Source organism: Siphateles boraxobius, unplaced genomic scaffold (genome assembly GCF_051911475.1).
Source record: "Siphateles boraxobius isolate OS27281-9 unplaced genomic scaffold, OSU_SipBor_1 9, whole genome shotgun sequence".
In the NCBI taxonomy this organism is placed as follows: domain Eukaryota; kingdom Metazoa; phylum Chordata; class Actinopteri; order Cypriniformes; family Leuciscidae; genus Siphateles; species Siphateles boraxobius.
Genome location: NW_027509219.1, coordinates 18,079,335 through 18,103,582, shown reverse-complemented (window position 1 = coordinate 18,103,582; position 24,248 = coordinate 18,079,335). Strand labels below are relative to the sequence as shown.

The following is a 24,248-nucleotide window of genomic DNA, read 5'->3' as shown; positions in this document are numbered from 1 at the left end:
AAACAGAGTGGATTTACACGGGAGAGAGAGAGAGAGAGAGAGAGAGAGAGAGAGGGGGGGGGGGGGGGGGGGGCTACTAAACTAAACTACTAATCTTGTTATGAAGATTAAGGGTGGGTTTGCTTTATAAACAAATGGTGTTTAAATGGGTGACGACAGATAGCAGGACATAAACACAAGTGCCGGTTTACGTGAATATGACTAATGACTAACCCATAGATATCCTTTCTTTTTAACAGACAATTCATATAGTAAAAAATACGTTTAATAAAACAGAATTGTTAAGATTAGATGTTACTGTGGTTTCTGACGAATAGCCTAAGTGCAAGTCTGCAGCCCGACCCTTGACAGTGACACTTGGTCAAGTTGCTGTAGAGAAAGATGTGAAATTGCACAGCTGCGACCCCTGGCGACCGGGAATTTGTTTTGAATGAGCGAGCAGTGAAACACACTGAGCCTTAAATGCAGTTATTATTTTGAATTAGCTTTCATTTTTTTTATTTTGTTTTCATTTAGATTTTAGTTTAAAAAATACAAAATTTCTATCTATTTATCGCAGAGCTAGTGCAAGACAAGCATTTGTGGTTAAAAAGTATACATGTGTTTTTTTTTATTTTTAGAAAATTATAGATTGTTTCGTTAGATAAGACCCTTAGTCTACTCCTCGGCTGGGATCATAGAGCCCTTTGAAGCTGCATTGAAACTGCAAATGTTTTCCTCAAAAACCTTAATTTCTGAAGACTGGAGAAAGAAAGACATTAACATCTTGGATGTTGTTGGGGTGAGTAAAGTATCAGGAAATTTTAATTCTGAAGTGAACTAATCCTTTAACTGCCAAGCAAATTAGAAAATGTTTTCAACCCTGCTACAAAAATGTGGGTTTACAAAACAGATTTTTTTTCAATAGGCATTAAATAAACATCAATATATATATATATATATATATTTGAATTAAGCTGTTGACTACCTCGTCTGGGACAATTACTTATTGATCAACATATAATTTCCATAAATTCAAGAAAAAGGCTGTAACTATTTTGAGTGAATTGTTTAGTGCATCATGGCTAGTTTGCTATTAGCTGGGGCCTGTTTCAGAAAGGAGGTTAAGTGAAAACTCTGAGTATGTTAACCCTGAAATGAGGGAAACTCTGGGTTTTCTGTTTCAGAATGGTAGGTATGTCAAACCCGAGAAAGCAGAGTAAGTCAAGCCCGTTTCTGAAAGAGGGGTAACTTATACTCAGAGTCAGTTACCATGGTAACTTTCTCTGTGAACCTAACCTGGTCGGGAGCAGGTTTTCTTTAGTAAACCCATTTTTCTTATGTAGTAAATGCATCTTGATTTAAGAATTTTTAGATATTTTTAATGGAAACAACAAGACAAAAAGGCTAAGTAAGAAAAGCATTTGTTTTGCAGGGCAGTACATTCATTCATTGCGCATTTTTCTATGTAACATCGGAGATGCAGAGCACATTACTAAGGCCACTGTATCAGAGCGGTATTAAGAGTGCCTCGCTCTCACGCTCGTTCTGAGAGTTTTTGTGTTGTTTCCTTGACACAAACCCAGGACAGTGGTGGAGAAATCGGTTTAAATAAGGATAATCTGATTAAATGACATTCACCTGATAACATCCTGCTGTGACCTCTGGAAGTAACCTAATAATTAGAATTTCCTTTAGGATTTCCAGTGTGGTTGGATGTATTGATGGATGTGTATCTGATTTTCTGATCCCATCAGAAAAATGAACCAGATAACTGAATGGGAGGATGCCAGATGGAAGGGTAGAGATATTCCGTAACAACCACCACAGCATTATTCACAATTTATTTGGTCATCTTCATTACCTTTGAATACAAAAGCAACAGTAATTATTTTTCCTGTTGGATTTTAATATTCTTCCAATATTGTGTATCTCCTCTTTATCTATTAGTGATGGTGCAAGTCCAGCCTCTGTTGGCAGAGTAGAAGTCAAATGTTAATTTCATTGGCCTAATTACAAAATGTAACAGGTTGGATTAGAGAACATTTAATTAGGCTATGTGAAAAGAGCATTAGCCTATACAACATGGAAACATGTGCGGCACATTGAAATAGACACTGAATTATATTTATATTTATTTAATATGTCAAATGTCGGTAAAGTCCTACAGCATGGTACCTTTTATGCTTAAATATTTAACTGATTGAATTATGGTTTTATTGTTCATTTTTAGTTGCTGTCACATTTTTTTTTTTTTTTTTTTGCCTGTGGGGTACCATGAAAATGAGTATTAGTTCAATAACTTACCTCTCTTTCAGTTTTCACCTGATAATATAAAAGTGATTGAGAATTATACTTGTGTAAGTTATTGACTCGGAAGTATGCAGACGTCTTGTAGGGTGCTGTTGCCATGGTGAATCACAATTTCAGGGCTCCATTTGATCGTGGCTTGTCATAGTCATGGTGCACGCTCTTAACTCAGAGTCAGAGACAGAGTAGATTAAACTAACTCAATTCAGCTATTCTGAAACCAAAAACTTATTTGTTGTGAATTGTCACCATAATTAACTTTATGGTTTATTGAATTGTTTGCATATTAAGTTAAATACAGAAAGCCCTCACGTTGATTTCTCTTTAAGGTAGACCTATAGCCTACTGTATAAATTAATTTTAAAAAGCCCATTTTGATTTATTTATTTGTTATGCACTTGTTATGCTCAAACTAATGCTGAACAATAATTAAAAAAAATTAAAACAAATAAAAAAATTCGATCCGTTTTTAAACAGGAACTCTCACTGCAAGTCAATGCGCAGCTCGGACCGTGATTACAGACACACCAGCATATCGGCCCTTAGTGAAATATTGCTTTTTTTTATATAACAAACTGGACGACAGATATCACTCTGCAAGTCACGGTTTAAAGGAATACTTCATCTAAGAGCTCGTATTTCGAAAAGTGTAAGTTGTCTTTAATTTGTGTGTATAAGCTTCGAAATGAATGCATGCCAAACCGCTCTTTATTGACAGCGAAAATGACAGCACATGTGTCTCTAAAATCAACGTTCTGATCTGTCAACAGGGTGAAATATAATATATCCGATTTATGTTCGACCTAACCTGAATATTCTTAACACTGAAGAATGAATGTCCTGTCATATGCATTTATATAATATAAAACCCTCATTTAATCTGAACTCCAATTTGTGTTTCTAGATTTTCATTTTTTTTTTAAAGATCTCAATAATGGAAGAAGAGGATGAATGTCCGGAGTTAATTCCCATCAAGGAGAAGCCCACTGGACCCACAGCTCAGATACCTGTTACCATCATCACTGGATACTTGGGTCAGCTAAGCTTTTAAGCAGTAACCATTTCTATCACTCCAAAGTGCATAGATAAAGCATACCAAAGCTTTTTTATTTAATTTTTTTTACTAAAAATATGATTATTCTATAGTATTAAAGTAAAAATACTCAATAATATGCAAATACTGGTTACTATATCCTTAAATAGAAGAAACTATCATTTTAATCCAAGTGGTTTAAAGGGTTAGTTCACCCAAAAATGAAAATTATGTCATTAATGACTCACCCTCATGTCGCTCCAAGCCCGTAAGACCTCCGTTCATCTTCAGAACACAGTTTAAGATATTTTAGATTCAGTCCGAGAGATTTCTGTCCCTCCATTGAAAATGTATGAACGGTATACTGTCCTTGTCCAGAAAGGAAATAAAGACATCATCAAAGTAGTCCATGTGACATCAGTGGGTTAGTTAGAATGTTTTGAAGCATCGGAAATACATTTTGGTCCAGAAATAACAAAAACTACGACTTTATTCAGCATTGTATTGTCTTCCGGTTCTGTTGTGGATCCGCATTCAGTGACGCTGCTGACGTAAGACGCTGCTGACGTGTGTCATGTGCGCCCGAACTTCGTTTACAGTCTGAGGGAGACGCACGCTGGAAACAAAACAATCTTCACAAACATGTCTAAGGATTTCCACACAGAGGAAGACTTGCATTTTTTTGCCCAGCCATATTTATTTGAACCCGAATACACGGACGCACCAGATACACGTCAGCAGCGTCTTACGTCATCAGCGTCACTGCGGACTCGTGAACGCGGATCCCCAACAGAACCCGAAGACAATAAAATGCTGAATAAAGTCGTAGTTTTTGTTATTTTTGGACCAAAATGTATTTCCGATGCTTCAAAACATTCTAACTAACCCCCTGAGGTCACATGGACTACTTTGATGATGTCTTTATTTCCTTTCTGGACAAGGACAGTATACCGTACATACATTTTCAATGGAGGGACAGAAAGCTCTCGGACTAAATCTAAAATATCTTAAACTGTGTTCTGAAGATGAATGGAGGTCTTACGGGCTTGGAGCGACATGAGGGTGAGTCATTAATGACATCATTTTCATTTTTGGGTGAACTAACCCTTTAACTTTATTTCTCTCTTTTCCATATACAGGTGCAGGAAAGACGACACTTTTGAACTACATATTAACAGAACAACATAATAAGCGAATAGCTGTCATACTTAATGAATTTGGTGAAGGTAAGTTATGAAATGAGCAAAGAAATAAAAAGACCTCTAGCGTTGTTCTTATGCCTAGATTTTTTTTATCTGTCCTGACTGTCCCTCTGGATTTTTCACTGTCATGACCAGAAGAGGGCAGCAAATTCATTCCCCATTTCCTTAACCCAAAAATGAAAATTTTGTCATAATTTTCTCACCCTCATGTTGTTCCAAACCTTTATGGGTTTCTTTCTTCTGTTGAGCATGAAAGAAGATCATTTAAAGAATGTTGGTAACCAAAAAGTTGACATTTGCAATTGACTTACATAGTAGGAAAAAAAATACTATTACATTACATATACTATTACATACACATACAATACATAATTTGCCATCATTTTCGTAATTTGGATCATATTCATGAACATTCTGATCAAAAGTGCACAGATTATTGAAATGTGGGTCTGCTTTGCACATAAGCTCCACAGAGGTTGACTCTGTGCTGTGTTGTCCTGCAGGCAGTGCTCTGGAGAAGTCTCTAGCTGTGAGTCAAGCAGGAGAACTCTACGAGGAGTGGTTGGAGCTGAGGAACGGCTGCCTGTGCTGCTCTGTAAAGTACGCCCTTTCAAATACCGTGACGAATTGTCTAGAAAGTGTGTGTGTGTGTGTGTGTGTGTGTGTGTGTGTGTGTGTGTGTGTGTGTGTGTGTGTGTGTGTGTGTTTGTTTCCTGTAGTTATGTGAAGAATAAATATAGTTCCATCTGGGCCACACAACTATTGTTGGATTTTAAGATGGATTAAATGGAAACCCACTATTTCTGCTTGCCTATTACATTCCAGTGACTAAAGAACTGTTGTCCTTGTTGAAACTATTCAGTTTGTTTGTTTGATTCGTTCAAAATTGAGTTTAAAAAAAAAATAGTGGTTAACCTAACCCCTAACCGGTTAACCTGATTTTTAATTTTGTGACAATTTCTCATTTAGGGTCATGAACATGCCTGCAAAGTTTTGACACTTTGAGGTGTTGTGAAATGAGGGTACAAAATTTCGGACGATTTTGATGTTCGCAGGTTAACTTGACCCGCAATTTCGTGGTTAACCGCAGCTACACAGACCCAATATATAAAAATGTCCGTTTCTCAACTACCCTCTGAGGTTATTTCAATTTACATTATCCAAAGAAATGTTTTTTTTTTGTAATATTCATATATTTTTTTAAACAAATGGTTATTATACAGTTTTAAAATAATTTGTTCTTATGCTTATTTTTTGTTGTAGTGTGTGAGAAGTATTAATATTAAAGGTTTACTTTTTTTTACCTATTTCTTCTTTTTCTTTTTCATAATGTGATTATTTTTTCAGGAATTGTATTTAATCCAATTAGGGTCAATTTGACCTGTAACATAAAAATCGTACCCAGAATTCAAACATAAAACTGGTTTTAATTACCAATCATTATGAAAACATTATATAATTACTGCTGTGAAATGGAAAATAATTAACTTGTAAACCAATGTTCAGAAGTTTGGGGACAGTAACAGTTGTTTTTAATAAATGTATGAAGAAGACTTTATTCAGCAAGGATACGTTAAATTGATAAGTGACAGTAAAGACATTTATAATGTTACAGAATATTTCTATTTCAAATAAATACTGTTCTTTTGAACTTTCTATTTATCAGTCAATCCTGGAAAACTTACTTGAGCATCAAATCGACATGTTAGAAACATTTCTGAAGGATCATGTGACAAAATATTAAAATAGAAAGCAGTTATTTTAATTGACTATTTACAAACTTTTGAACCATAGTGTACAATTGCATATATTAAATTATGTCAGATAATACATTATCACCCCTTACTTTTACAGAGACAATGGTTTAAAAGCTATTGAAAATCTAATGGAGAAGAAAGGAAAGTTTGACTACATCCTTCTAGAGACAACCGGATTGGCAGATCCAGGTATTTTATGTGCACCAGCAGACACTTCTTTGTACCATAACTAATCTCCTTGTTATGATAGCTAAAGCATCCATTGGCCAACTTGCTCAAATGTTTTTATCTGTTATCTTTTGTATGGGAGCGTTCTATATGTTACATCCATGTTTGTTTACACGGATGTTTCCATTATGCAATATTTTACGTCTTAGATTTAATTGAATTAAATTGTAAGGAGTTCCTCACTTGACGCAATCTACCTTGTCTTCGTCCTCACTAGCATTTAGCTTCTAAATGTAACTTTCTTTTTTTTACTTTGCAACACAATTTAGACATCTTTGTGTATAGGGATTTTCCTCATACATAGCAGAAAGCACTATAACGTAATTGAGAGTGAAACTGAGATCAATGGAAAGGCAGGAAGGGTCAGCATCTCTGTACATGAGTGATAGATGTCAAGGGCCAGCGGCGTGCAGGACCCTCAGAGCTCAGACACAAGCCCCTCTTCACTGCTCTGCACTGTCATTGGCTGAGACAGGCCTGTCATTCCTGGGGGCCTCAGGGGGATAAGCCCCTTCCCTTCATCAGAAGATGCTTGTGGGCTGAATGGTTGATGTTCCTGATGTCTTTCACGAACATTGCCTTCATTATACTTCTATCAAATATTTATAGAGCTTTCTTATTCTACCTTGACAGTTTGACAAAACTCCATTATGTGAACAAGATGGCCTCAAATTGTAACATGAAACTGTGAAATAACTTTTACAGGAAAAGTTGGAAAACATGGAAACAAACAAAATGTACCTTGTAGTTAAAATTTTTGAAGCCATCCATAAAATTTAGTTATGCATTTTAAATCACATACCTGCACCCTAAACCCGTATGAGTTTTAAGGCAAAAAAGTGTTCAATAACTTGATGAACACTGCAAAACCTATGCTAAAATAAAGCATAGTATATAACCCAATACATTTTTTGCCACACCTTTCAAAGGTGAGTGCCATGAAACTATATTTTGCATAATTTTATTAAAAAAAAAAAGTAGAATTATGTGATTTCCCATTGTATATTTGCAGTGAATAGTAAAATAATTATAACTATTTTTTTAGATTATATATTAAAAATGTATATACATGATTTATAAATTTATAAAATTATAAATGTTTATTTATTTATGTTTTCCAAACCAGGAGCTGTTGCTTCCATGTTCTGGGTTGATGCAGAATTAGGGAGTGATGTCTACCTGGATGGTAAAAAACTAACTAATAAATGTTGCCTCAGATGAAGTCTGTCAATATAATGCAGTTTCCTCATCTCCCACATAGGCATTGTAACGGTTATAGATGCTAAATATGCAATGCAGGTAAGTTGCTGATCCACACACTAAATTACTCCTGCAAACTGATATTTTGAAGCTTGTATTATTCTTAGCAATACGCAGATTGAATTCATGCACACTTGAATTCTATGCAACTTGTGTTGTTTTGAAACCATAAACGGCTAACACTAGTGAACTATTTTACCTATTAAAGTGTTTGTTTACCCAAAAATTCTGTCATCATTTACTCACCCTCATGTCATTCCAAACCCATAAGACTTTCGTTTAACTTCAGAACACAAGCTAAGATATTTTTAAAGCTGCAGTCCGTAACTTTTTTTTTTAGTTAAACATTTACAAAAAATATATAATAAGCGAGTACATCATGAATACATTTTCCAAACCACGTTTTTGTCTTATACTGAATCACTGCGGTACACCTACAGTATAATAAGTGTTTATATTCTGACCATTTTAGACTGTTTCGGGTCGTACCACTGCGAAGTAGCCAACTACCTGCGTGACTTGACATAGACAGAAACAGAGAGAAGTAGCTCCGGCTAAGTTCTTCTGCAAGACGCATGAAGTTCTGTTTATTAACTGCTAAAGCACCAAAAGTTATGGACTGCAGCTTTAATGAAATCTGAGCAATTTGTGTCCCTCTATTGACAGTCTACGCAACTTCCATTATGATGCTTCAAAAAGTTCATAAAGAGATCATAAAACTAATCCATATGAAGTGAGCGGTTTAGTCCTTATTTTCTGAAAAGACACGATCGCTTTAGATGATGAACAGATTGTATTTAGGGCAACCAATGAGGTTCATTATCGTGTTATGCAGAATGTTTGAGCTTCTGCAAGAACCAAAGAGGTTCATTCTTGTGTATCAAGCAGATTTGGTTGAGCTTTTTTTATGTTTGCTGATCAATGTTTATATTTCAATAAAAGCCTAAATTCGATTTGTTCATCATATAAAGCGATCAATTCTCTTCAGAAAATTTTGACCATTTAAACCATTCAATTCATATGGATTAGTTTTACGATCTCTTTATGAAGTTTAAAACGTCAAAGTGGTAGTTGTGTAGCTGTCAATGGAGGGACAGAAAGCTCTCAGATTTCATCCAAAAGATCTTAATTTGTGTTCTGAAAATGAATGAAAGTCTTATGGGTTTGGAACGACATGAGGGAGAGTAATAATTACAAAATTTTAATTTTTGGGTGAAAACCATTTTAGAATTATTTGTTCTGATTAATGTTATCTATAAAGTTAAATAATTATTGCAAATTGGCATAAGATATATATTACATTCTTAAAAAAGCAATAAGCCATTCAATACAATTTTACCTTGGTTAAAGAGGTCTTAATCAGTCATCAATTCTTTATTGTTTTAATTGAAGACATTACAAGCCTTTTATGTTTGATGCATATGAGATGATAAATATAATAGAGATGTACCATTTTTACAGTTCTAGCCAAAATTATTATTATTTGTTTGTTTTTTGTGTTTGGTTATGGCCAATAACCAATAAATTTCTGATATAAAAATTCTATCCTATTTTGCCTAAATAAATTAGAAAACACTAAAAAAATGCATCGAGTAAAAACAATGTAAACAAAAAAATAGGTAAATAAAAAATGGATGCATTTTAAGAAAGATAAAAGCCTTTTAATAAATAATTTTAATTTAATTTTATATTTTAATAAACACAAAAGTAAACATTTTAAGAATCACCACTACAATGATTGAAAAAAATGTGTTTGATACAAGATACATTAAAAGATCCAGTTAAGAAGCCACTTTAAAAGGTTGGATATATTAATTAATAAAAAGTTTGATACTTTTTAGTTTTTTAAATTATTTGGTCTAAACTCTAAACAGTCCAAAATACCAACTTTGGGAATCAACTCTGTATAAATGTATTACATGCTGTTTTTGAGCTCAACTTTGCAATTGTTTATCGTTGTTTTGCACACATATATATATATAAATGCAAAGCTGGCCTTGTAAGCATTGTGTAATACATTTATAGGTTTATCTTATGGCTCTCTCTTTTTTTTAAAGAGTTTATCTCTTTTCCTCAATTAGTTTATTACTGGAAGGCATTATGTTTACAGAAAAAAAACATTTATTTTAAATGTAATCTTTAAGTATCGTATCCCACTGAAATATCTTCCCCCTTGCCGCTCCTCTTCACACTTCAGGCCGGGAGCAGGACAGTGGTACTGACACCTGGGTAATAGGCTGTCATTTAGTGGTGTCAGTCTTGGCAAGTCAGTCTTTTTATTGCAGAGGTGGCACCTCTCGACACTGCAGCCCTCTGGGGTTCTGTGAGCGCCTGTTGAGGTGAAGACAGGGGAGGGCTTGATAGAAACCGAAGAAATAATGGATATCAGGGCAAATCGCTCTAATGGGCCTGTCACCCTTTGTCCTGCTCTTTCATTGTCACTTGATATATTCATCCGTATAAGACATACTTTAGGGTGTGGGGGGCTCAGGTGAGGTGTGTTCTCTCAGGGTTTGACTTGCAGTGACATGCCCATCAGGTGCCCTTGTTTCCATTGATCTCTGCCAGTTGGTTTGAAAATCGTGCAGACAGGTGATGAGGCTTGTCTCGCTCCCAGAGCTCAATGTTATTACATATTGAACACAGACATTGAGACATACCTCCTTCCAGTCAGCAGAGATGACTGGCAGCACGTAGAATGACATAAATTGGATTGTTTTCAATAAGCAAACTGTTCATAAGTTATAATATCCTGGAAATTGGATTTCTTTTAGTGAGTTTGCATCTTGTAATCGCAAACTTGTCAGTTTGCTCATCTGCTCGGATGTTAAAGACATATTGTCAAGAAGGAAGCAGTACAGAAGTCAAGTCACCTTTATTTACTGTATATAGTGCTTTTAACAATATAGATTGTTTCAAAGCAGCTTTACAGTGATAATAGGAAATTTCAGTAACAGAGACTAATGTTAGCATAGACGCCATCCTTCTTATGATGTAACAAGTGCATCTATGATGTAACAAGTGCATCAGGATTTATGGGAAGTGTTCCCGGTTCTGGCTGACCTAATCTATGCAGCCTAACACTGAATTATAGAAGTCTATAATGTGTTGTGTATGCTAGGTCAAAGAGATGTGTTTTTAGTCTAGATTTGAACTGGCAGAGTGTGTCAAAAGACTGTCCCAATGTTTTGCTGCTAAATGGGAAATGAATCTACCGCCAGAAGTCGATTTTGATATTCTATGTATTTTCAACAGGCCGGAATTTTGAGATTGCAATAGACGTGACAGTCTATAATGCGTTAAGAGCTCGCTCAAGTACTGGGGAGCTAAACCATTTAGTGCTTTGTAAGTAAGCAGCAATATTTTAAAATTTAACCTATACGATGTTTAATAGGAAGCCATTGCAGTGTTGACAGAACCAGGCTAATATGGTCGTACTTCCTGGTTCTGGTAAGAACCCTAGCTGCTGCGTTTTCGACCAGCTGTAGTTTGTTTATTAAGCGTGCAGAGCAACCACCCATAATAGCATTAAAATAATCTAGCCTTGATGTCATGAATGCATGATCTAATTGTTCCGTATTTGTCATTGAGAGCATTTGACGTAATTTATTTAAGATGGAAAAATGCGGTTATACGGATACTAGACACGCGACTTACAAATGAAAGATTGGCATCAAAGAGCACACCCAGGTTCCTAACCGACAACGAAGACTTGACAGAGCAGCCATCAAGTGTTAGACAGTATTCTAGGTTATTATGTGATCTCTGTTTTTTTCAGAATTAAGTAGTTGGAAATTACTAGTCATCCAGTTTTTTTATATCAGCTATGCATTCCGTTAATTTTGTGAATTAAGTTTTGTGAAGAAATATAGAGCTGAGTATCATCAGCATAACAGTGAAAACTAATGCCATGCTTCTTAATGATATCTCCTAAGGGTAGCATGTACAACAGCAAAGTGAACAGCAAAGGTCCTAGTACTGAGCCTTGTGGTACGCCATACCGAACTTTTGATCGATAAGACATCTCTTCATTTGCTGCTACAAACTGATAACGGTCAGATAATTATGATTTAAACCATGCTAATGCAATTCCACTAATCCCAACATCATTTTCGAGTCTATTTAAAATAATGTTGTGGTCAGTATCAAATGCAGCACTAAGATCGAGTAGCACTAATAAAGAGATACAACCACGATTGGATGATAAGAGCAAATAATTTAAGACTTTAATGAGAGCTGTCTCAGTGCTATGGTACGGTCTAAATCCTGACTGGAAAACCCCGCAGATACCATTTCTTTCTAAAATGGAACATAGTTGCCTTTTCTAGTATCTGACAGAAAAGGTAGATCCGAGATCAGCCTGTAATTGACTAATTCTGTAGGATCAAGTTGCGTTTTTTTTTTTTTACAAGCGGTTTAATCATAGCCAGCTTGAAAGTTTTTGGTAGAAGATGAATTAATGATAATAAGAAGAGGATATATGACCTCTGGATGCATCCCTTTCAATAGCTTAGTCGATATAGGGTCTAACATACATGTTGTCAATTTAGATGACACAGTCATCCCCTCATGTTAAGCCTACAGGACCTTATGAGACATTAAATGTTCTAATCATTCTATTTGAGATTATAAATTATATAATTCCAACTCAGAATTCTGGTTGCACGAGTTGCATTCAAAGCACTCAAAGTGAACAATTTTTTAACTATTAAGAATTATTTGTTTTGATTAATATTATCTAGAAGATTTACTGTTTATTAGACATTACCATAACATATAATTTACCTTCAAAAATCAATAAGCCACTCAATGCAATTTTGCCTTGGTTAAAGAGGTCATGAAAATACATCAAGCTTTATTTGAAGATGTAACAAACCTTTTATGTTTGTACTTTTGTATATAAGGTAAATATGGTATAATATGGATGTACCATTTCTACAATTCTGACTGATTATAATATTTTTTTTATTTATATTTTTAAAAAATTATATATACTTTTTTTGCTTTGATTTGATTTATTGCTGATAAATGATACATTTGTGATACTAAAATGTTATCCTATTTTGTTTAAATAAATTAAAAATTAAAAAAACTAAAATAAATAGTTTTAAAGGATACAAGTGAATTTGCATCACGACATTATAATGTGCACTATGAAAAGGGATATTCATTGTAAAATTGGATAAAGATGACATTTAATAAGGTTATTAAATAATTGAAAATGTGTATATATACTTAGCTGAGAACCAAAAAGGTGCTGATATGTTGTGCATCACATGTATTTTCACGACAAAAAACTTGTATGATTTAAGACGGTTTGGTGTTGTAACAGTTGTGTTGTATGTGTTATGTAATCATTCTTTCATTTTCTATTTCTTTTCTAGCATCTAACAGAAGAAAAGCCAGAGGGTCTTATCAATGAAGCTGCCAGGTAAAACCTTATTTGATTCATTAATATCCTCCTGAGACCCAGCCAGAGACTTTTGTTATATTTTAGTGAATTTCTCTGAGACCATGCATGTCACAGGTTTAAAGAGCACATTCGAGGCTTTACAGAGATACCAAATGTTTGGAGGTTTGACCATGAGCACTCCTCCTCCTTGGTCTTTAAAAATGACTGACATTGACTGAATTGACTGACACTCTTATGGAAATATGATGTAATTTTCTAATTCTCATTTAAATCTGGCAAATTTTCAGATTGTTTGTTGTAAATGAACATCTCAGGAAAACTTTGTGGGGTTTCAAATCAGAATATGACTTTCTGTTACGAAACAGGGCATTGATTTCATACATGTCCATTGTAGAGGACACCAGGACTTACATCATGTTTATCAGGCATTCTGGGGAGACACAACAAGTGAATAGGGAAAGAAAATGTATATCAACATTCCTATAAAATATGAGAAATTCTTATGGAAATGCTGCCAAGTTATTACTGCAATTATTACACTTCTTTTTTTATTGCATGTTGCCACAAGAACACATGAATATGCAAATTAGATGCAATGTATAGATACATTGTATAGAATGGGAATACCATTCATGTCCATGTTTACACTTATATTGTATAAACTATCCGATCATTCTATTATATCTTTCGTAACATAGTTGAGAATCATCTTTATATAAAGTTTGGTTAAAAAAAGCCTTAAACCTAAAAAATTTATTGGTGAATGGAAAAACAACATTCTTTTTCCTTATAGTGTCTTTTCATTTTCTTAATAATTGAGTCCTGGTGAGGACATAGCATAAAATATTAATAAAATATCTTCTTTCTTTTTTTTTCAAAAAGAGTTCTTATGTTCCAAACAATGTAATAACATAAAAAAGCTAAATTCACAAAACTTTTTTCTGGATCTTAGGTTGATATACTGTACAGTATAAATATGGTGTTCGCCGAAAAGTTTAAAGTCTTCATCATTACAATAAATAACTCATTATGCACCATACAGTTCTATAAGAATCCAGAAGCCATTTTTCCCACATCACACCCAGATTTTTATGAGCACCTCTTGTGTGGTCTTTCAAAATACTATTTGTGACTGTTATGATATCTCTATTAAACATTACAGCTGGTGCTAATGTTTGTGCAAAAACATATCCGATTCCAGCCCAGCTCCCTCCACCTCACCTGCTGCGGTCGGGGTGTTTTTGTTGGGGTTCGGAGGCATGTCGGAATGCTCACAAGTGTCAGAGGCCATAAAAAACGCTTCTGCTCTCTGTTTATGTTTTCCTACCACGCAAAATGGTGGCGCCTTTTGAGTATGGCACGAACCATGCCACCCACACACGACTCAACAACAGGCAGGGGGATGGATGAAACACAACAAAGACTGTTTGCACACTTACACACACACATTTGGATACAAAGGGAGAGTGGGACATTGAACACAAGCAATAAAGAGAGTGACAAAAGAGAGAATGAGACGAGTTGTTCTCGTACTGTATTGTTCTATTGATGTGTTATACGACTGTAATCACACATACTTGCGTACAGCAACTGTAGATGCACATAGAACCAATTTGCTTTTTATGACGAATAATCCATATGCGAGGTGTCCCTCTGAGGTGTCGCCTGCATTTGACGCATACACATTAGGAAAGATGGGCAGCATTTATCAGGTGATTGTGAATGGTGCTGAATTCTGCTTTCTTTTTTTTAGGCAGATAGCTCTTGCTGATCTGACCATCATCAATAAGACCGATCTAGTGAATGAGACGGAGCTGCTGCAGCTCAGAGATACGGTGAGGTGAGAACTGTCAACCTTTTATATTCCTATAGGTTCTTATTAGGCATGTACTGATAATAAAATTCTAGCTGATAACGATTTTACCAAAAAAATGGCCGATATTAAAATGTTCATGCTATTATATTATGTAAATAATAATAAATAAAAAACTGACAACCAAAATCAGTCATTTTGAATGCTACGTGCTAAGTGAATTCAGGGATCGCAATGATATAATGCACAGTGTTTTTAAAGATTAACTTTTTGTCAAAGGTATAGTACTAGTGCTACACTACCGTTTTGGAAAGACATCTATAATGCTCACAAAGGATGCAATTATTTGATCAAAAATACAGTAAAAACAGTATTATTGTGGAATATTATTACATTTTGAAATATAATTTATATTTTAATGTGTTTTAAAATGTAATTTATTCCTAAAGCTGAATTGTCAGCATCATTCCTCCAGATTTAAGTGTCACATGATCCTTCAGGAATCATTCTAATACTGGTTTAGTGCTTAATCATTAATGGTGCTGAATTATTAATGATGGTTCTAATTATAATCAATGTTGTAAGCAGTTTTTGCTGTCTAAAATTTTTGTGGAAAAAATTATTTGATTTAATAAAAAGCTTAAAAAACAGCAATTATTTGAAATGGAAATCTCTTTAAATAAATGTCTTTACTGTAATTTGAATCAATTGAATGCATCTTTGTTGAAAAAAGTATCAATTTTCTTTCTCCAAACTTGTAAATGGTAGTGTATCATGGTTTCCACGGAAATATTAGGCAGCACAACTTTTTTCAGTGTTGATAAAAATGAGAAATGTTTCTTGAGCAACAAATCAGGATATTAGTATGATTTAGTATTAGTAATGATGCTTAAACTTTGACAGCTTTGACATCACAGGAATAATTAAAATAGAAAATAGATAAATTACATTTTAATAATACTTTAAAAAAATATTGTTTGATCAAATAAATTCATTTTTGGTGAGCAAAAGAGACACTACTTCAGAAAAACATTTTAACATTTTTAATTATTCCAAACTTTTGACCACCAGTATATGTTATTCAGTAGATCCTGGTATTTGTCTTTAATATGTCACAAATGTTTTGTGGTAAAGACACCACAACATTTTTTATTAATTATAAGTGGTGTTTGCTTAGGCATGTCACTTTTGCTTAGGGTTAGGGATTTGAACCCGCTTACACAAAGTATTTTCTTTTCAAATTTTTTACAATAAAATGGGCAAAGAAAATCTGAAACTTGCTTTTAATGAGGTACCCTATGCATATCTAGGTACTAAAATATTTTAAGAGTCTTGAGGGTAGACACATTTGACTTTCAGAAATGAGTAAAAACCATTCAGAAAACCTTGATGACCACATAGCCACGTCCAGAGAACCAAACGTAATACAACACCATGGCATTGTAATGTTGAACTACGCTCTTCTTACTATTTGCTTCAGAAAATGTAAAAAATCTAGTTGTAGTGACTAGTACTTGTTTATTGAGTTTTTCTACATGTGCTCTGTCTTCTTCATTATAGATCAATAAATGGGCTCGTTAAGATTTTGGAGACACAAAAATCCAGGTGAGGTGATATGGAGAAACCACCAACACAAACATGCACTTTCATGGTAAAAACGGTGTGTGTATTGTACCATGTTTTTAAGCTGTTTCAAACTTACTTTCTGCATGCAACAAATGTCTGTCAAGATATTTAAAGCAGTTAGATTTTAAGGCCTGTAATCTGAAATGTACACTACTGTGTTATTATCAATGTTGTAAACCGTTTTGCTGCTTAATTATTACAAATATTTAAAAGAATTTTGAAAATAGTATTTTTTTGTAACAATGTAAACATTTGCTGTTTGCTGTCATTTTTGATCTATTCATTGCATCCTTGCTGAATAAAATTACTTTATTTAAAACAGTAGTGTATGTTCAATCAATTTTATAAATTGACCTAAGAAAAAACTGTTTTTCAGCAGTTTTATAGGCTTGTTAAGGCACTCTTTATCTTCTTATCTATTAAAAACATCAAATACAAAGTATTAATATATATATAAATACAAATGAAGTGTATTTTCCTTTCTCATAGGGTTGATCTGTCTCAAGTATTAGATTTACATTCTTTTGATACCAAAGATGGCACAAGGTAAGTGTTTTTTGAAGAATACCTATTACAGTACTTGATTCTTACTGAAAGTATAGTGGCGATTCTGTTCACCAGTATGTTTTCCCAGAGGATTTTGTGCATCCGACGAGGATCAAACACTCCATTAGCTCATGCTAATGTGGATGACTTACACAAAAACACAAAAATGAAACACCCAGTTTAAGAGTAATTACAGTGAGACAGACTAAATGTAAATGACTCTGCCCAGCTGCAGAGGATTATAGCCGGTGTCTGCAGTAAAGGTACAGAAGCACTTCCACACAGACTGCCTTTCAGCCCCGACTGTGGCCAATTTGCCCCCCTGAGCACAGGCTGCTTGTCTGGGATGACCCCCCTCTGGTCTGCTGTGTGGTACTCACAGCCCGACGAATAATCCACAGAGCTACGTTTGCCCTCCCCGAGGGGTCAGAACCCGCTTTCCCGCTACCCTTGCGCGCTTTCTTCTTCTTTCTTTCTGTATTAAGCTCAATCTTACTATTACTAAACCCAAAAGCTCCTCCGCATCACACCAGCAGCGGGATTAGGGGCCGGCCCGTCAGTGTAGTCAAACCCTTTGATAGGTTTTAGCTAAGAATGTACATCTGTTTGATGCATTTGGGTATGTAAGAGAATGTTGTTTATTGATTTGACATCAATCAATGCACTCGTTTCACATTTCAATGTCTTGAAATCTGGTGTTTTGCAGGTTAGCTGAAATGCTGCAGCTGGTAAAAACAAGCCAACCACATCTAGACAAGGTGAAGATGACTTGTTTTATGACATTTTGAATTGGCATATAGGAAAAAACAGTCCAGCTTCTATTTCTACTAGGAGGTTTGTTTAAACTAGGAGCTTTGGTTAATGTTAAATGTTCCTCCTACCATTGAACCAAACTTTCCATAGGAGCTCTTATCATTGGATGGGTCACTTTCCCGCATCCACCCAGTCGGTCCCACCCTCCCCCTTCAGAGCTAAACTTCACTGCTCTTTTCATGTAAATGAGAGCCCCGTTTTCTCTTGTTATTCCAAAGGAAAAAAAGGAAGTGTAACTTTGTGTAACTTTTAGCACAGACAAACAATGGTTTAAGTATCTTTAAAGGGCCCATGTAACACCCCAGAGAACTACAGCAGAATGGGCGCTAAAGCAGTGTAAGTGTTTAAAAACCAAGGGGAAATTCATTGAAAAGTTGTACTGATGCTGTTTAAGATTTTAAAGGCTTTAGTAGAAACAGAAATGATTAAAATCCCTTATAAATTTTTGCTGCTGATTTTGTTGCCTTTTGTGGCATAAAATCATCTTGATAGCACAACAAATCTGCAGCAATCTTACACTACCGTTCAAAAGAAAAAAACTAATTAATACTTTTATTCATCAAGGATGCATTAAATTGATCAAAAGTGACTGTAAGGACATTCATAATGTTACAAAAAGATTTCTATTTCAAATAAATGCTTTTAAACCTTCCATTCATCAAAAAATCCTGGGGAAAAAATGCATCACATCACAACTGTTTTTACATTGATGATAATAATCATCAAATCAGCATATTAGAATGATTTCTGAAGGATCATGTGACACTGAAGACTGGAGTAACGATGCTGAAAATCCAGCTTTAAAATTGCATTTTAAAATACAATAAAATAGAAAACAGTTATTTTAAATTGTAATAATATTTCACAATATATTTATTTTTACTGGTGTCCACTTTTGAATGAAAGTGTACAGTACATTTGTAATTTCACATAAAATGTTTGTGATGGGACAAATGTTTGATGTTTGGTTTGTGTATTTGCTTGATTTCAGAGTATGCTGACTGTAACATTTGAAGTACCTGGCAGTGTGTCAGAGGACCTATTAAATATATTCATTCAGGTACAAATGCATCATATGGAAGCATATAAATAAAACACAATTAAATTAAATATTTACATCATAACAAAATGTCTTGAAATTTTAATGGTTTTTTTAGAGAAATAAAAAAACATATTATTTTTCTATAGAACCTCCTATGGGAGAAGATATTTAAGAACAAAGTAGGATTGGCAATGACAGTTATCCGGTTAAAGGTAAGACAGATACACTCATCTGTATATTCATTATGTCAGCCACCGAAATGCCATATAATCATGACTTCTGTGAAGAAGCATTGCCTTCAACAATATATCATGTACAAGCACTGTAGTATTCATCAAATCTGTTCTCAGTGTAAATGATGTGTGTTGTGGCAGGGGATCTTCTCCATCCAGCAAAAACAGAAGAAGGTGATGTTGCAGGGGGTCCATGAGCTTTATGAGCTGGAAGAGACTCCAGAGTCCTGGGCCGATCACGAGCCGAGACTCAACCAACTCGTCTTCATAGGTGAGAACCAACTGTATGAAGACCGTCTGCAAGTGCTTCCAGATATTAAGATGCAGTGCCTATATAGAACTCTTTTTAAAATGCTAAATTATTAATCTACTTGTTGAACATTTGTCATTGTTTATTACGTCTCAAAATTGTTTCATAAAAAAATTAACATTTACTCTCTTTTTTTCTTCAGGTCGAAATCTTGATGGCGAGATTCTGAAGAAAGAGTTCATTTCGGCCGTGTCAAATAAAGACAGCGTGGAGTAGATGATTTCTGACTGAAATTGTGGACAATCTACCAGGCCATGTATAGAAACCATATACATATACAACATCAATAACCTCTATCTCATAAGACATCTGTGGAATCACTGAAAATGCAGCTGTTTCTGTTTGCAACCCAAAGGGAGATTGCAAATCATGCAGCAGCTTAAAGGTGCTTATCATGCTACATAATGTTTTAAATGAACAAAGTGTTCAAATCTGACACTTATGTACTTAGAAATCCTTTAAGCATCTCTATGCCACACTTCAAACCAGTAAAATTCACTGACATGTCTTAAACGCATTGTAATTTATTTCACATTTAAATCATTTTTCTCCAAATACATGTCTGAAAATGCGTTATACTTTGGAACTAGAGAAAAATCCATATTCTTTTTTTAAGAGTATAACGTTATTTAAACAATTCATTTGGGTGATCAATCACTAATCATTTTACGTAGGCTTTTTCACAGTGTAAAGTGTAAAAAAACAGTAACAAGTAAAATAAATGTAGTCTTGAGTTACATGGCTTGCTCTTCTAATGTGTTAAATTTGTCTTTTTTTCAATGTGAGAACCATCTTTATAAGCACCCACTTAACACTTTCTGTGATGAGGCGAAAAATGGCTATTTAACAAACATTGGGAAAATTGGTTGGTTATTTTTTGTTGAGCGTGGAACACACATTATGATAAATAAGCAAAAGAAAGCTTAGTGAACTTATAAATGTATACATTGAATGTAAGCCACTTTGGATAACATGTACTGTAAAAAAATGTATGATCAGTAAGTTATGAGAACATGTGTTTTCACTTTGCTTTAACTCATCAAAATAAGTTAAGCAATTTTCAACTTTTTTTATAAGTTATACAAGATTCAACTATTTTTTAAAGTCATTTAATGTAATTTAAGTAGAAATGACTTATACATCCAAGTTGATTGTACTTAAAATTTTAAGGAAGCAACTTTTTTTTACAGTGTGCCACAAATTTTATTAATTTAGTGATGTGCTAGAAACTGCAGTAAGAATATTTTAATTCATTTTATCACACTATAAATTATTTGCTGAAATTTTTTCACAATTTGTGTTATTAGAAACCTTAATATTCAGTACAAACACTATAAGATCAGTCTGTCTTTGGGTTTATTATCAATGACAATGAGTGCTGTAAATAGTTAGTTTACACAACTTTCAAGTAATCATACATTTACATGCATCCACTTCCACGTCATCCACAGCTGAGGAAGTGGACGGTGGGCTCCAACCCTTTCATTTGCAATTGTGATGACTGTGAACAGTTTTAACACATATCCGCGCACAAGAAGGTTTGCTTTGAGGATTGCTGCTCTCATTCATGCCCTCCAATAAAACTCGCTCCTGGCCTGTAGCCTAAAGCTGCGCCGTTTCCTTTTTGATTCTGATGTTGATAGGCTCGTTTACCGGCATTCTTCTTTCAATGCGGGGAGCCGGGCCATGGCCATTTTCATGGTCACACCACCTGCGGGTATCTTGAGGTGACAAACCAAACGAAACCCAGGGGGTATCGGGTAAAAATCATTATTTTAAACCGGTAGTTAGGCGTGGTGTGAAAATTCACCCTCACACATCCCAGCTCCCACTGCGCAAACTTGCTTCTGAATTGGAGAGGAATTCAAAAAGATCGAATAACGTGTGTGCTGACGTAGTAAAAGGTTCAGTGACGTGACGCTCTTTTTTTTGGTGCGGATTTAAAACGCATCAAAGATGCGATTGATCAAAAAAAAAGTTGAAATCACGATTTGTAGGCTATAATAAGCATATTTCATTAATTGAATTACAATTCGTTTTGATTGGCTACTTTTGTTTGATGTTTGAAATACGCTTAAAGAGCAATGATAATTTGGTTCAAATGTCTGTAAATTAACTGACTTATATCTTATCATTAAGACAATTAGTATTAAAATTAGGATTTTTTTTTGTTTGGATTGTTAAAGTTTAAAAAGAAAGTCATTGTGGCATAACTAAAAAAAGCATTTTGTTGTCATCTAACTGGAAATCAACAAAAAGTAGCTTTAAAACTTAAACTGCAGGCCAGACAACGTCAAAAAATAGGATATTAAACTAATACACTATAAATAAAATATATACTGCATTTATGTTTGAAAATAATTGTTATTTTCTATTTTTATTGATTATTTTAAACGTGACATTTAAAAAAAAATAGCTATACGCATTTGTTTATTTTCATATGTGTTGGCATATGCGTTTTAAAGATCCATTATTTGTAAGTCCATTTAATAGTCCTATAAATTTTATATTTCAATACTTAAGTATAAATATTTTAATATTAAGGATAAAAATTTATTGAAATAAAAAAGCTCATAAAAGGTGGTCCTATAAAAGTAATTAATAATAGCCATGGCTAATAATAATACACTTTTCTTGCAGAAGCCAACAGTATCAGTACAGATGCTCTAATGGGATGATTAGGATCCACATCTCATATGCGAATTGTTTAAACAGGTCAAAGCCCCCCACACCTGCCTGCCTGTCCTGAATCCCTGCGGTGACACTCCAATCCTATTGGTCTGACCCTCGGCGGACCAAAGACAGAATGCGTGTGGCCTCTCATAAATAGCCCTCATTTCTTTGAGTCCTGCAATCCGACCACAACCTTCACCAACCACGAGTCGCGTCCAGCACATTTGGGGTCTCCAACAATGACCCTTACCCAGGATTACGAAGAAGTGCCGTGTACCCCCGTCTCGTTTGAAGACGATGAAATAAACATCGTTGGAGGAGACCACAGTGATAGCGACCGAGAGTATTTCATCATGCCTGGCAGGGACCCCGATCACTCAGGGTCCGAGTCTTCAGGAGAGAGCGAGAGCAGCTTCTCCACCGCGTCCGCTCCAAAACAAACCTCCTCCGTCAAGCCTCCGTATTCCTACATCGCCCTCATAACCATGGCCATCCTCCAGAGCCCGATGAAGAAACTCACCCTCAGCGGCATCTGCGACTTCATCAGCAACAAGTTTCCATACTACAAGGAGAAGTTCCCAGCGTGGCAGAACTCCATAAGACACAACTTATCACTCAACGACTGCTTCATCAAGATCCCACGAGAACCTGGAAACCCGGGGAAAGGGAACTACTGGTCCCTGGACCCTGCGTCTGAGGACATGTTTGACAACGGCAGCTTTCTGCGCAGAAGAAAAAGATTCAAGAGGAACCAACCCGAGTTCACCAAAGACAACCTGGTGCTCTACCACCACCCAACGTTAAGTTATCGAGCATATGGGCGACCTTACTGCGTTTCTGGGCCGGTGCCAGCCCAGGCTAATCCTATTGGATATTTGCCAGTGCCGGATGGCATCATGGTGCCCCCTCCATATTTCCAGTATCAGACTCTCAATATTAAGGTCCACGAAGCTCCAGAAATCCAGCAAAGGCCCGAGCCCAAGACCCAGAAGTGTTCGTTCAGCATTGACAGCATCATGGCTAAATCAACAGCGTGTCCTCACAAAAACTCTCCTCATCATATCACACCTGACTACAGTTGTGCTTTTCCCAGGCCAACATCATGTCTGACTCCAAGTTTGGTACCTGTGCCACCAAGGACCCCTCTGCTCAAGACTGTTCCTTTCACAGAAACTCTGCGGATGGTGTATCCTCACTGTTGAACTAGGGGGGGGGGGGGGCTCTTGTCATGTTAAATAGGCTTGTAACATAAGATATTTCTGTCATTGCTCTCATGATAGTTTTAATGTAAATAAATAAATGGTAATATATTTGCTAGTCCTGGAAAGTGGATGTATTAAAATGCCTGTTTAAATAAAATTGTCACATTTCAATGTTGTGCTCTCATTATTCGTAGTTCTTCGATTGCAATTATCTTGTCAAAGTTTTCAGAATTAAATGAAATAGCCTAGTAAGTAAGTTTTGCTCAGTTACTTTGCCTGGCTTTTTTGGGGTCACTTTTGGGAAAAGTTTTGAAGGTTGAGTAGGGTAATGTAGCCTATACTGCAATTCTTAAAGAACTGCATGAATGAATGCACGAATGAAATAGTACTCGTGTTACAGCGTGCATAATTTCCCTCTGTCAATGCTTGCAAGACATGTTTCTGTCATTTTATGTCCACTAGATGGAGACTGAAGCTCGTGAAATCAGTCGCACTCAATGCATTGATTTCACAAGCATTCCCCAGTTGAGACGGATGTGCGATTTTTTCGATTGGACACATTACTATTTGTAATGTTTTTGAAACAAGTATCTTGCTCAACCAGCCTCCATTTATTTGTCAAAAATACAGAAAAAAACAGTAATATTGTAAATTATCACAATTTTAAAAAATGGTTTTATTTTTTAATAGAGCCTACTTTAAAATATAATTTTCTGTCTGAATTTTCATCAGCTATTACTCTAGTCTTCAGTGTCGCATGCTTCTTCAGAAATCATTCTAATGTGCTGATTTGGTGCTCATTTATCAT

General features: G+C 35.1%; 2 protein-coding genes across 2 annotated transcripts; both read left to right on the top strand.

Annotated features, from left to right (window-relative positions):
• The first annotated feature begins 2,787 nt into the window (after positions 1-2,787).
• Positions 2,788-20,302, top strand: cbwd (COBW domain containing). The gene is made up of 16 exons (XM_077223076.1): positions 2,788-2,936; positions 3,194-3,323; positions 4,462-4,548; positions 5,028-5,124; positions 6,379-6,470; positions 7,636-7,695; positions 7,771-7,808; positions 13,154-13,200; positions 14,936-15,022; positions 16,556-16,600; positions 17,111-17,167; positions 17,874-17,925; positions 18,972-19,040; positions 19,169-19,234; positions 19,397-19,526; positions 19,708-20,302. Exons 2-16 carry the CDS (start codon positions 3,224-3,226, stop codon positions 19,779-19,781), a joined length of 1,101 nt encoding a protein of 366 aa, XP_077079191.1. The 5' UTR covers positions 2,788-2,936; positions 3,194-3,223; the 3' UTR covers positions 19,782-20,302.
• A 1,839-nt stretch (positions 20,303-22,141) lies between these two features.
• On the top strand, positions 22,142-23,590 carry foxd5 (forkhead box D5). Its single transcript, XM_077224246.1, has one exon. The coding sequence runs from the start codon at positions 22,478-22,480 to the stop codon at positions 23,438-23,440; it is 963 nt and encodes a 320-aa protein (XP_077080361.1). The 5' UTR covers positions 22,142-22,477; the 3' UTR covers positions 23,441-23,590.
• The last annotated feature ends 658 nt before the right edge of the window (positions 23,591-24,248 follow it).

Bases quoted from the DNA above. Each gene is read 5' to 3' on its own strand.
- foxd5 (XM_077224246.1), top strand. From the start codon at position 22,478: ATGACCCTTACCCAGGATTACGAAGAAGTGCCGTGTACCCCCGTCTCG.
- cbwd (XM_077223076.1), top strand. From the start codon at position 3,224: ATGGAAGAAGAGGATGAATGTCCGGAGTTAATTCCCATCAAGGAGAAG. The intron at 3,324-4,461 runs GTCAGCTAAGCT...TTCCATATACAG, and splicing joins CATCATCACTGGATACTTGG to GTGCAGGAAAGACGACACTT. The intron at 6,471-7,635 runs GTATTTTATGTG...TTTCCAAACCAG, and splicing joins AACCGGATTGGCAGATCCAG to GAGCTGTTGCTTCCATGTTC.